This window comes from Thalassophryne amazonica, chromosome 7 (assembly GCF_902500255.1).
Source record: "Thalassophryne amazonica chromosome 7, fThaAma1.1, whole genome shotgun sequence".
NCBI classification, from domain to species: domain Eukaryota; kingdom Metazoa; phylum Chordata; class Actinopteri; order Batrachoidiformes; family Batrachoididae; genus Thalassophryne; species Thalassophryne amazonica.
The window spans coordinates 90,463,251-90,476,804 of record NC_047109.1 but is presented as its reverse complement, the minus strand read 5'-3'; the positions used below and the strand labels follow the sequence as shown (position 1 = coordinate 90,476,804).

At 39.6% G+C, this 13,554-nt stretch overlaps 1 protein-coding gene across 1 annotated transcript in view; it reads right to left on the bottom strand.

The window, feature by feature from the left end:
- Positions 1-5,373: 5,373 nt before the first annotated feature.
- The window catches only part of LOC117514523 (dynein heavy chain 11, axonemal), a 174,447-nt gene continuing 166,266 nt past the window's right edge, over positions 5,374-13,554 (bottom strand). Inside the window, exons 76-82 of the mRNA XM_034175026.1 lie at positions 12,727-12,846; positions 11,049-11,291; positions 10,676-10,858; positions 10,492-10,604; positions 10,265-10,377; positions 10,036-10,176; positions 5,374-5,714 (exon numbers count right to left, since the gene is read on the bottom strand). Coding sequence (XP_034030917.1) covers positions 5,467-5,714; positions 10,036-10,176; positions 10,265-10,377; positions 10,492-10,604; positions 10,676-10,858; positions 11,049-11,291; positions 12,727-12,846 — 1,161 coding nt within the window. The 3' untranslated portion in view covers positions 5,374-5,466. The remainder of the gene's footprint in view (positions 5,715-10,035; positions 10,177-10,264; positions 10,378-10,491; positions 10,605-10,675; positions 10,859-11,048; positions 11,292-12,726; positions 12,847-13,554) is intronic.

The window sequence follows — 13,554 nt, the reverse complement described above, 5'->3', positions numbered from 1 at the left end:
TTTTTGTCCAAAATTAACATTTTTTTCCCTTAAAATAAAAATAAACAAATATTCAGATTTTTGTCCAAAATAAAATGATTTATCTCAGCAAACACTAACGTTGGGAATGCACTGCACACAGCATAGGCTGCATCATATCCGACACGCACATCACACGCAACGGTTGTGCGTGTGTGTGCATTTACACCAGGCACCGTTTCAGCTGCTTTTGTGGTGCATCACTCTGTTTTAAAAAAGTAATAGTTTTCTACACTATCTCATGTGACAGTTTTACAGTGTACTGTTATGGATAAGACGCGGATTGAGGAGCGGTCCAGTATCTGACTGAACCCAGCATGAAATAATCAGAAGCAGTTCCAAAAAGAAAACACATTTATTTTTCTCCCTTTGTGCTATACATGAAATACTAAATAATTAAGGTTCTGGTGAGGTGAAAAGGCGGCGCGCTCTCTCAGCGTCTCAACAGTCGGAGTCCGAACGTCCAGGACTCAGGAGTTCCGCCGACACCCCCCCCAGGTGACTTTCCCAGACTGTACTCTGCAAAGGAGGAACAGAAATGAGATTATTCAACACTTATTACTACGAAATATTGTTTAGAGGCAAACTTATCAGCTACACGTTTAGGTCTGGTTTCAAAACTTAGTTCAAAGAGGCTGCTGCTCACAGCTAGTGGAGGATCATTAATCCGCATGCCACTGCCGTGAGGAGCACGCCAAACAATTTCCACCAATAATTACTTATAGCTGCGTATAAACGCCAATTTACATTCACGGATAAACTTTTCAGAATATTCACCTCTGTCGTGTGCTGACAACGTTTGCCTCTCACCCTCGTCCTCCTTCACAGGCGCGATGTCAGACTCTGAAACGGCCCTCAGCGTCCCCACACGGTCGTCACAAGGTCGTATTCTCCGGCAATCTTATCCAACTCACTGCTGGTTTAAATGTAGTTCTTCATCACTACATTGGTACCAGCTGGAAGTCCTCAGATCTGCACGTGAACATCACAGGTGTCGTGGATTGTCCTGATAGAGAGCCGCACGAGAATGCAACAGGTGCAGCCAATCATCGTAACAGAGGAGAGAGACTCTTCTGCAGCACATTTTCCTCAGAGAACAGCCCCAAAACATCTGGGAAGGAAAATAAACACAAAACAACCCAACCTTGTCCAGCCAACCCCCCACCAACACACAACAGTGTACATTCAGTTTGGGCTTTTCTTGTGTGCACGTGTGTGCACATGTGGGTGTATTTTTTGATTTTTTATTTTTTAACTGTCATGCGCTCAACAGTGCCTGCCTGAAAGCACCTTGCTTGGAACGTGTTAATATATGAAGTCTAAAACATAAATATGTATATTGTTAGACTATCAACTTTGTCCTTTAACATAATTTGTATAATGCAATGGTTTAAAAAAAAAAAAAAACTGTTTATATTTTTCATGGCTGTGAGTTGTTTCCCATTCATAGGAAGTCAAATAAAAGGTGTTTAATGTCATCATTTTTCTGTCTATTTAGCTGTGTGCAGCACATGTGAAAAACAGGCCTATTCTCCCTATTCTAGGTCTATTCTCTAGAGGGGCGCGTTTCACACGATGCAACACACCTGTCTGGGATGCGTCCCTCATGCTGCCTGTTTGCAAGGATTAATCCATTAACACAGATGCCTAAATTAAAATTAACACAGCTGTTAACGCCAGGCATGTTCTGTGCATTTCAGGCCAAAGGCTGCAGAGCAGATTTTGGACTTCAATTACTTGGAAACCCCAATTTTCTGTGTGAAGCAGTGAACATTTATCCTGAAATTGAACATTTATCCTGAAACTGAATGGAAATTCTAGTTTCTACCTTTAACGCTGATCAAATAAATTCTCCCTGGAGTTCAGTAACATGTTTGGAAAACTGTTCAATTAAAGACACAGCTGTAATAAAATTTAACACAGCCAAATACCTATTTTTCAACTTACAGTGATGTCATGTAAAAGGAAAATGCTGTGTATGTTGGAAATCATTTGAATCCAAAAATAAGGCAGTACAACTAGTCAAAAAGAAAATGTAAAAAAAATTGAGGGTGGGACAATGTGACATTGCAGGTTTGGTTAAAATATTTTTGTCAGTGAGGTACTGTGCGGTTTGAGCTTCACCTTGACTCTGAACTCTACTCATATTTTACTATAGCTCTGACATAAAGAAGACATCAAATCAAGTGAATCGTCATATTGTCGTTTATCCTGTAGAGTCCAACTTTTTGATTGGGCATGATCTTGTAAATGGACCTAAAAAGATAATACATTTAGGAAGGATGACAATGTTATTTCATTGGTATGAAGTTAATGAGATGCTAACAGGGGGTGCAGGCAGATAAAGGATGGGTAATCTTATGTGTTGCTTTCTCATAGAATAGGTTTCTGCAACAGGCTCGGCTGAATGAATTATACTAGTCTGTTAGTATTCTGCCTCTGCCGTTCCAAAAGGTCAATGTCAAATGCACCTCATTTGAAAGTCAATACCAACCATGCACATCATCTCCTGGGAATTCTGTCTGGGAACCCTCCAGACGGCATTGTGTATCATTCAGTTAGCAGAGGGCAGCCAGAGAGCTTTTTTAATCTTGACCTTTCAATAAAATATGCTCCCTATCCCGAATTACATGATCTAAAATGGAGACATAAGCTCCCAACAAATCACGGCCAGACTGAGCTATCTCAAGGGAGAGGTTCAACATGGTGGGACAGACACAACAGGTTTAGCGCAGGCAGAAGATGCATCTTCTTTTGTTTTTCGAGCCTCTGCCAAGGAGTTCATGTCTGTGGCTCTGTGGTTTGGATCATTACAGGGATGGGACGACTAGACGTAACAGTCGACTATGACTAGCTAACATCTGACTAGTCGACTAGTCCAATGCCATTTATTAAGTTCACTTAACCCTTAAAGAATAGACCTGCTGGAGCTGCCACCACTCCCTTCACTCAGTGAAGAAAGTGTCTGAACCTCAGCAGGTGAATTAGTCAGCTCAAACCGGTCGTGTATGCCTAGTAAATGAATGCAGGTATTGTCCTCATGCTAATGTAGTTTTTTTTTTTGTATTTGTGATTTTGTACTTATATTTGTTAAAATAAATGTCATATTTGACTTTCACCATGAAGATTCGAAACTGGCTTAATTCATTCAATGCCAAATTTAATCGCCAAATAGTTGATGACTAATGGTACCCGACTACCATTAGTAATACATAATATCTGATGTTCATTTGTCGCATAATGAATTTGTATCACAATAAAAACATTCCATGGTAACAGTGTGAGTAGCGAGGCCATTTGAAATAAGCCAATTACGTAATGACTTTTCGAAATAATATGCCAATGCATTTTGATGGGATGATGAAAACAAGTTGATTTTATTACATCACTCAAAGCTTCATAATGGAGAATGAAAACAGAAAACAGTCTTGCTTTGGAGCTTGATTTGGTAGCACTATGTTGGAGCAGTTTTTGTTTGACATCTTTTTCATTTGCAGTGAAGCTGTTTCATCTTACATATTCCGAGCTTCTGCTCTTACAGTAGTGTTCAGAATAATAGTAGTGCTATGTGACTAAAAAGATTAATCCAGGTTTTGAGTATATTTCTTATTGTTACATGGGAAACAAGGTACCAGTAGATTCATTCGATTCTCACAAATCCAACAAGACCAAGCATTCATGATATGCACACTCTTAAGGCTATGAAATTGGGCTATTACAAAAAAAAAGTAGAAAAGGGGGTGTTCACAATAATAGTAGTGTGGCATTCAGTCAGTGAGTTCGTCAATTTTGTGGAACAAACAGGTGTGAATCAGGTGTCCGCTATTTAAGGATAAAGCCAACACCTGTTGAACATGCTTTTCTCTTTGAAAGCCTGAGGAAAATGGGACATTCAAGACACTGTTCAGAAGAACAGAGAAGCATGGAAGAAAACAGAAAACAACTATCAAAATGGATAGAAGAATAACCAGAATGGCAAAGGCTCACCCATTGATCAGCTCCAGGATGATCAAAGACAGTCTGGAGTTACCTATAAGTGCTGTGACAGTTAGAAGACGCCTGTGTGACGCTAATTTATTTGCAAGAATCCCCGCAAAGTCCCTTTGTTAAATAAAAGACATGTGCAGAAGAGGTTACAATTTGCCAAAGAACACATCAACTGGCCTAAAGAGAAATGGAGGAATATTTTGTGGACTGATGAGAGTAAAATTGTTCTTTTTGGGTCCAAGGGCCACAGACAGTTTGTGAGACAACCCCCAAACTCTGAATTCAAGCCTCAGTTCACAGTGAAGACAGTGAAGCATGGTGGTGCACGCATCATGATATGGGCATGTTTCTCCTACTTTGGTGTTGGGCCTATATATCGCATACCAGGTATCATGGATCAGTTTGGATATGTCAAAATACTTGAAGAGGTCATGTTGCCTTATGTTGAAGAGGACATGACCTTGAAATGGGTGTTTCAACAAGACAATGACCCCAAGCACACCAGTAAATGAGCAAAATCGTGGTTCCAAACCAACAAAATTAATGCCTCGCAGATGTGAAGAAATCATGAAAAACTGTGGTTATACAACTAAATACTAGTTTAGTGATTCACAGGATTGCTAAAAAAGCAGTTTGAACATAATAGTTTTGAGTTTGTAGCGTCAACAGCAGATGCTACTATTATTGTGAACACCCCCTTTTCTACTTTTGTTTTTACTAATAGCCCAATTTCATAGCCTTAAGAGTGTGCATATCATGAATGCTTGGTCTTGTTGGATTTGTGAGAATCTACTGAATCTACTGGTACCTTGTTTCCCATGTAACAATAAGAAATATACTGAAAACCTGGATTAATCTTTTTAGTCACATAGCACTACTATTATTCTGAACACTACTGTATGTGGGAAAAGAGTCGCAGAAACAAATTCTACACTTCCTGTTTCTCTGTACTCCTGACCTCATATCACACTTGGATAACATCATCTTACGTAAGAAAACCTGGATGAGTTCCAGTGCATGTCACATTGATACATAACGCGTAACTGTACGGAAAGTAACACTGTAGTATTGTATTAATCCGCCCTGTGCATGTAATAGATTTAGTTAGAATAATACTAGTGTATGCGTATCATAATGAGTGCTTCTGCTATCTTTAAATCTAAAATACACACAACTTTCACTAAGAGGTACTGTCACATTAAACTGAAATGGTTATATAATAGTATATAATATATAATATTACAGAACATATAGTGGAATGGTAACACTCAACTACATAATTTTGTGGTTTTACATCTATAAACTATTACATTTCAATACTGCTTCAGTAGGTCATTTGTAGCATTAGTAGTAGTAGTAGTAGTAGTAGTAGTAGTAGTAGTAGTAGTACATACTTGTACAGTATGTCAGTTTGCAAAACATAATATGTGCATGAGCTTAAGGCCTCACTGCTGTTTGGTTTCATACAGACAGCAACAGGGCCACTCCAGCTGTAACCCACTTGACAGGAGGTTGTTTGGTTTTTAGATGGAACGTCCAAACAAACGTGTGCCCCCGCTGCTTTGTGTGGTACACTGGACACTCGTAAGTGTTCCTTAGATCCTGCTCCTCTGATGGCACAGCTCTCACATACAGTACCGGCATGGCTGGGGTCAGATCCCGCAAAACCGCCTCTGCAATGACGCCATACTGAGTGTCCCAACGTGCTCCTAGAGGACACAGAATGTAACCAGTGTTAGTGTGACAATAAAAGTTATCAGGAGGTAATCATTACTTTAAAAAAAAATCAAGCTACTGAGATGTCCTGTGACTTATACTCCAGTATGATTTATATACCAATAATAACAACAACAACAACAACAACTGTTTATATAGGGCATAGGCCAGGAATCAAACCACTAAATAAAATAGTAAGTCCCTTCGGCTGCTCCCTTGTTTGTATTCAGGACTGCCACAGCAAATCTGAGGTGGACCTGCATGTTGAATTGGTACAGGTTTCACGCCGGATGCCCTTCTGATGCAACTCCACATTCCATGGAGAAATGGGGCAGGGATGGGGTTTGAACCGGGAACCTTCTGCAGTGAAACCAAGTGCACTAACCAAAAAAAAAAAAAAAAATCAAATCAAATCAAATGGACTCGCATTTAGTGTAATGTTTCAAAAGCTGTGGGACAGCAACATGTCCATCTGATGATTTTCTTTGTCCACACTGTCAAATAACATCCAAGATGCTGTTCATTGCACATTTATTTGTCCATCTTGCTTATTTTTTTTGGAATTTAACAGTCCTTATGTTAAGGTGCGTTTACACATAACCAAGACGCATTACGAATGTCATTTTTCTGTCATTCGTGACACATTCCTGACATTCTTAATGTGACTTAACGCATCTGAATAGGTTTCTTAATAGTGCGTGTTGGTGCGTGATATTCTTGATATTCGTGGAGCATGTTTTAGCCTGTCAAAAAATCTTCCACAGTTGTCACACACCACCCTCATTTCAACTCACGTCGTGGAGGTCGCAACTGAGCGTATTGATCCGTCTTGATGAGGAGTGATCCTTAATAGAACATGACAACGTTCATAGTGGTTCCTGTGATGGTTCTTGGAGCCCAAACTGTCACGCGTTATTACGAAGTGACACTGAAACTGTCAAGTTTTGACACGACTTGTAACACGGCGTCACATTTCACTGCGCGCCACGACAAATGAGTTTTCTGTCACGGGTGCACAATTAAACTCGGCTCCAAATGTCATTCCACAGTTCCTGCTGAAGCTGCTCAGGACGCTCCTGCAGGTGTTCCACCTGCTGTTGTAACCGATGAGCGGGAGAATGAGTCTGAGCCAGAGGAGCGAGAGGAGACTCACGTGCAGCCTGACATCTCTGCACCTCCTCCAGTCTGGCGGAGGAAGAAGTGTGCGCACAATTAAACCCTGCTGCACCGCATTCAGTTTGATTGCTGACACCAAGTTGGCTAAAAGTCTAATTTCAGTGCTCTTCAACGCACTCCTGCAGGTGTTCCACCTGCTGCATGTGCCTGATGTTTGGGAAAATATGCGAGACGAGAGCCACATGAAGCCACACATCTGGCTCTGTCCTCCTCTTCTCCGCGCCACTCCATGGCACAGAGCCCAAATATGCATGCAGTCACAAAGTTCTTCTGAAAAATTGGAATTCGGATGGATGAATATGGGTGTGTGTGGAGACAATTCACCTCGTTCACACAACGTGACAGAACTTAACAATGCGTTGTTACGCGCAATAGCGCGCAACAGCGCGGAACACTATTCTTGACCGTGCGTAATGGTTCTTGATAATTCTCCAGCAACACATGGCATTAATCATAACGCGTGGTAACAGGTTGCAGCAGTTCCTGAATTTTGTGAAAAGCCCTGATGTTAAGTAACAGCACAGGCTGTATTGTGCACATATGGTTCTTGTCCAATGTTAAACTCGCCCCCAGGGAAACGGTGTATTACAAAGTGCATGATACTTACAGACAAAAGGTGCAACTTACACTCCAAATGTGACTTACATTCAGGTGCGACTTATATATATATTTTTCTCTTCATAATGGATTTCTTGACAGGTGCGACTTATATTCTATTGCAACTTGGACTTCAGAAAATACGGTACATGCACATACACCTTTGATGGTATCCACCTGTAGTACCCTGTCTTCCACAATAAGCAAAGCAGTGCATGACACAAGTGCCATTGTTATTTTCCACCAAATGCAGTCGTCATTTCACACCCAGTGTGGATTTGTTGTCAATATCTTATGTCCATGAGCTCATCTTTACACTCACGGCCACGAAATTCCTTATTCCTGACATCCATCACAAGAAAGTGTTTGTGAACCACCTAAAAACAAGTCTAAAGTCTTACATAGTGACTGCAGTACTTTAAAAGTACAGCCACTGAGATACACCTTAGGGCCCTGTCCCACTGGCGTTTAGGAGGATTTACGTATGGATTGCGCACAAAATTGGCCCATATTCGCCAAACATCCGCAATATCCATGTAACATGCCTGTATGATTCGGCCGTCATCCGAACACGCCTGTGATCATGCGCAGAGGCACGCATGTCCGCAGCCAGGATTTTTGAGCTGTTCAAAAATCTGAATGCGGATGACATCCGCCTTACATACTCCATATATACTCAATTCATACACAATACATACTCACTCTATGCACTGTATATCTGCTGTTAACTGCTGATATCCGCAACTGATGGGGATTTGCGGCTTGACAGCAGACCGGGACAGTATGTAAAACAGATATATATCGTGCCCCTCATGGCCACATCACAAACTAAAATATGCTGTATAGCGAATGCATACAAACTGGCCATGAATGAAGCGTTTGTATTACATCTGCTTTTCAGATGATTTGCGGACAGTCTTTGAATGCGTAACACGTCACGTAAACCCAAAGTACTATATGTGGCAGAAAGCGACATACCTGCCAGTCAGTGCCGGTCCGGCTGTGTAAATCCACAAAGACGTAGCTGCTGCAATCCAGGACTTTTATTTAACACCAACAAAAGGAAGAGTTGCTGTCCAGCCACAACTCACGCTGAAGTCTGTTTTCTGTGACACTCTCAAAAAAAAAAAAAAAACACCGTCTCACCCGAGCGGCTTCCCCCTCCCTCTCCCCAAAGTCATGAACAGTTAACCCTCGCATGACAACACTCTGTGATCAACCTGTCCAAGTCCAGCAAATGCTCCAGAGCCTGTATTGTTGGTGTGAATAGTGATGCCGACAGCCCGAGTGCGCTTCTTTTATGACCGCAATGCAGATGCCGTGCACGCGCAACACGTGTGCGATGCATTCATAATACACCCGTAATACTGCCGTGATAATCGCAATGTGTCGGATCAGTTTCCTCACTACATGTGTTATATAACCGTGATTGTTCATCATATATTCGCTATATATTATTAATATATCCGTAATTCATACTGGGACATTTGTCATTTTTGGCCATTTTTGTTGCGGACGACAACGAACGCCCGCAATTTGTATACGCAATTCATGTGCAATTAATCCTCTCCCCAGTGGGACAGGGCCCTTACACAATAAGGAACGTGACAGGAAGGTCCGTAATAGGAACACCAAACTGAATTGACAGCAATCATAATAACGGACTAAAGAGATAACTGATGAAGAATCACAACTTTGATAACTCTGGTTTGTACTATATTAACACCGTTTTTTTCCTGCCCACAGCGGAAGTGTATGGAAAGATACAGGGGACAATTCACTTTTCACAGAGGGTCTTGACTTTAAACAGTGAAAGGAAGCCGTTCCTGCTGATATTACATCTTACGATGTGGAACAACCCGGGCTTTGCTATAAAAACATATTACAAACATTAAGCAAACAAAGACATATCACAGTGCACAGACAGCGTGCACGTTAGCTACACAGCTCTCAATTTACCTTAAAAACTACTGCATGCAACAGCCCATCTGCATAAACGAGGGCCATCAAAGTCCAGCTGCAACAGCTGGAGGTAACATTTCCATTTATATGCACAAAAACATATAAGTTTACCTAAATAGCGCAAGGATATTAACCCTCGGTTCTAAATGCTCATTGTGAAAAATGCAGTGCAAGGATATTTGTAGAATTATGCACAAAAAATTGTGCATAACTTTTCACAAGGTATCGTATGAACCACTTCATGAAAATATGTTGCAATCAGATACCCAGCGTCAAACCTGCGTACTTATAATCTACTCTTGTGAAATCATACCAATCCAAACAATCACAAATTGAAGTGCATTTTATTGTTTTGTATGTTTTTTTCCCCCCACTTTGCTCTTATGTTGCTTTCATGGTGTATTTTTTGACCTACTGTATGCCTTCATTTTTATTTCATTTAAATTTTCTGTCAAATTTTGTGTTTAATTATTTTACTGCACATGTTGTGCTCTGTGTCTTGAATAACCCAAGTGAAAAATAGATTTGTAATCTAAGTGGAACCTTTGTAATTACATGAAGAAATAAAACTGGAAATACCGTCCATAAAAAGTCCGTGAATGTATGCGCCTTCACGTGGCGGATGGCCAAAATCCTCTTTTGTTTTCTTGCTTACATCCACAGTCAGAGTCATCTTGTCAAGAGGCCGCTGATTCTTGCGAGCGATGCTCTGCAAAACAGCTTAGGGAAAAAACAAAAATAAAACACTAATATAGCTGGTGTACATGTGATCAAGATCAGTGGTCGTGCAGAGACATCAGAGCCTCACCAGTAAGAAAGGATTGTGGGTTGAAGAGTCCTGACAGCCAAACAACTGCTGGCAGAACAAAGTCTTGAGTCCAACTGTCGAGTTCACGACAGCTGAGCATGATGTCACTGAACCTATAAAAATAAGAACATATCAGAGGACCACTCTGATCACTGAGGGCAAATGCAATAACAAAGAAATGGTAACAATCTGCATACTGTACATTACTGACAGGGAGGAGCAGTTACCATTGTGCAAGTGTTTTGGTGGAAGTATAAGCCAGTCTGGCCCAGGAACTGGGAACACAATCATGAAGCAGAGCAGACTGCAGAGTCTCCAAGCTTGAGGAGGAGAGTTCTCCCTGTGACCAGAAACATCATCATCAGTGATGAACACACCGGTGCTTACTGTAGCAGCTGAATAATTACAGACCTTCAGGGCAAGATCCAACTCAGTGAGAGACTTTCTCATTTCTGCTAACAGAAGATTCATGCGTTCACACTCCTGGAAACAGACAAAAACGCAGGGACTGCATACTGTCATCTTTGCCAACATCTCTGCCATGTTGTACTCCTCAGGAAGCTTCTCCATGAGATCATCAAGGACAGACTTGACCTGACAAAGACAATAAACAAAGGTAGAGTTTGCTAAGCGAAAACAGCAATGCTTCTTTCTGCACCCCAACACACACACACACACACACACACACACACACACACACACACACACACACACACACACACACACACACACACACACACACACACACACACACACACACACACACACACACACACACACACACCTTCTCCTCTGTGCTGGTTGGTGCCCTCTCTCCTTTGGAGGACTCCCGAGGTTGCAGCTCCAGCAGAGTCTGTAAAAGCTCATCCGAGGTGACAGTGAGGCTCTCCAGCTCAGCATTGGGATGGAGACCGTACAGGGTGGGATTCTCACTGGGGAGGTATTCATCAATGTAACTGTGATAACCACTGTAGTCCATGAACGGAGGGGCCAGTAATTCAGGACAAAGAAAGAGCTCCCCATCAAACTACAAAAACAGAGTGACTACATTTATATTTTAAATACACTGTCACATTGAAGAAAAAACTACAAAACCAGAGTGACTACATTTATATTTTAAATACACTGTCACATTGAAGAAAAAACTACAAAACCAGAGTGACTACATTTATATTTTAAATACACTGTCACATTGAAGAAAAAATACCACAAACAGAGTGACTACATTTATATTTTAAATACACTGTCACATTGAAGAAAAAACTACAAAACCAGTGACTACATTTATATTTTAAATACACTGTCACATTGAAGAAAAAACTACAAAACCAGAGTGACTACATTTATATTTTAAATACACTGTCACATTGAAGAAAAAACTACAAAACCAGAGTGACTACATTTATATTTTAAATACACTGTCACATTGAAGAAAAAATACCACAAACAGAGTGACTACATTTATATTTTAAATACACTGTCACATTGAAGAAAAAACTACAAAACCAGAGTGACTACATTTATATTTTAAATACACTGTCACATTGAAGAAAAAATACCAGAGTGACTACATCTATATTTTAAATACACTGTCACATTGAAGAAAAAATACCACAAACAGAGTGACTACATTTATATTTTAAATACACTGTCACACTGAAGAAAAAACTACAAAACCAGAGTGACTACATTTATATTTTAAATATACTGTCACACTGAAGAAAATGTACAAAATAATAATAACAATCAGAACATCAGTATTAATAACAAATCACGTATTTATATAGCACTTATTCAAACAAATGCTCCAAAGTACTTTATGTAAGAAGTTAAAACAATAAAAGCCTGACAAGTTTAAAGAAAAAACTGAGTTCAAAAAATAATAAAATATCAGTAAAGTGACATGGCAAACCTGCCAAAATAACACAAATTTTTTGGTGTGAGAGGGAAATTCTGCAAAGGCGAAACATAAGCTGCAATATTGCAATTTAATTTTAATCCAAAAGAGGGCACCCTTTACCATGAGAACAACAAGAATTTCAGCTTTGTTGGTTTGGAAAGAATTAGTATGAAGGTCTCATCTCTTAATTTTGTTTTAATCAAGAGTCAAATCAAGAGTAAAAAACTCAAGCTGAATACAGGACACAATTACTGTAATCACTAAATGTAGTAATAAATACTACAAATGAAAAAAAAAATACTATGTTTACTAAATATACAATTAATAAATATGTGACAATTTGATACAGTTTACAGTCTACAGTGTTTTCATTCTTTTGTATATATATATATATATATATATATATATATATATATATATATATATATATATATATATATATATATATATATAAACCCAAGTTAAAAATGTACAAAAAAAATTGAATAAAGAACATTAGGGTCATGCAACTGCTGTGTTCACAGAAAGCATGATGAAGCAATAATGTGTCAGTTTGACTCACCATTTTTGGATGCATAAATTCTTTCAGATATGTTTGACAAAGTCTTCTATCCCAGTCATCAGTAATGTGTCCTCCATATATAATCTCTCCAAAAAGATAACACAAGTGTTCCAAAGGAACCTGCAGAGAAAACGGACTGATTTAATCCTAAATCACTGCAAACCCTTGTTTGCACTCGGGGTCGCCACAGCAAATCCAAGGTGGATCTGCATGTTGAATTGGCACAGGTTTTACTGGTATTATATAAATACTAGTAATACTTCACAAATATCTTTTAGCAGAGTTAAAAGGCCATCATTTATTTAATTCTTTTTCAAAGCTCGAGCAGTTTGATCTCTTTGGAGAGAAGCTCATTTTAATGATGATACCGGTGGGGTAAAGATAACAAAATTATGTTTCTTTACACACACACTGATCTCGTGTATGACAGAAGAGTCTTTTCCTCAGCGGGAGATTATGATCAGAGCGGGTGAAGGAGGAAGAAAAGAGTCTGTGATTCATAACAAATTACAAAAACTGGAGGTTCACAATCATTTGTACCTGTATTGTTTTGCAAATTCCTTCCTTCATCAGCTCTAATTGCAGTGATCACTTATGTAGCGTTGTGAACTGTCACATTGGCTGCGTGTAATTACATTTAGGATAATGCTTCATTGCCCCCCTAATGAATTCTCTGTATACGCACATACAGGTTACTGTTTGGTTAACATAATGAAGGACATTCGTTTTTGGAGGGCAAATCCTAAGAGAGATAATTGGTTGTGACCAGAGTAATAGGCAGGTTAAGAGAAATGCATTAGAAATTGCATCACCTTTTTACTTTGTCCT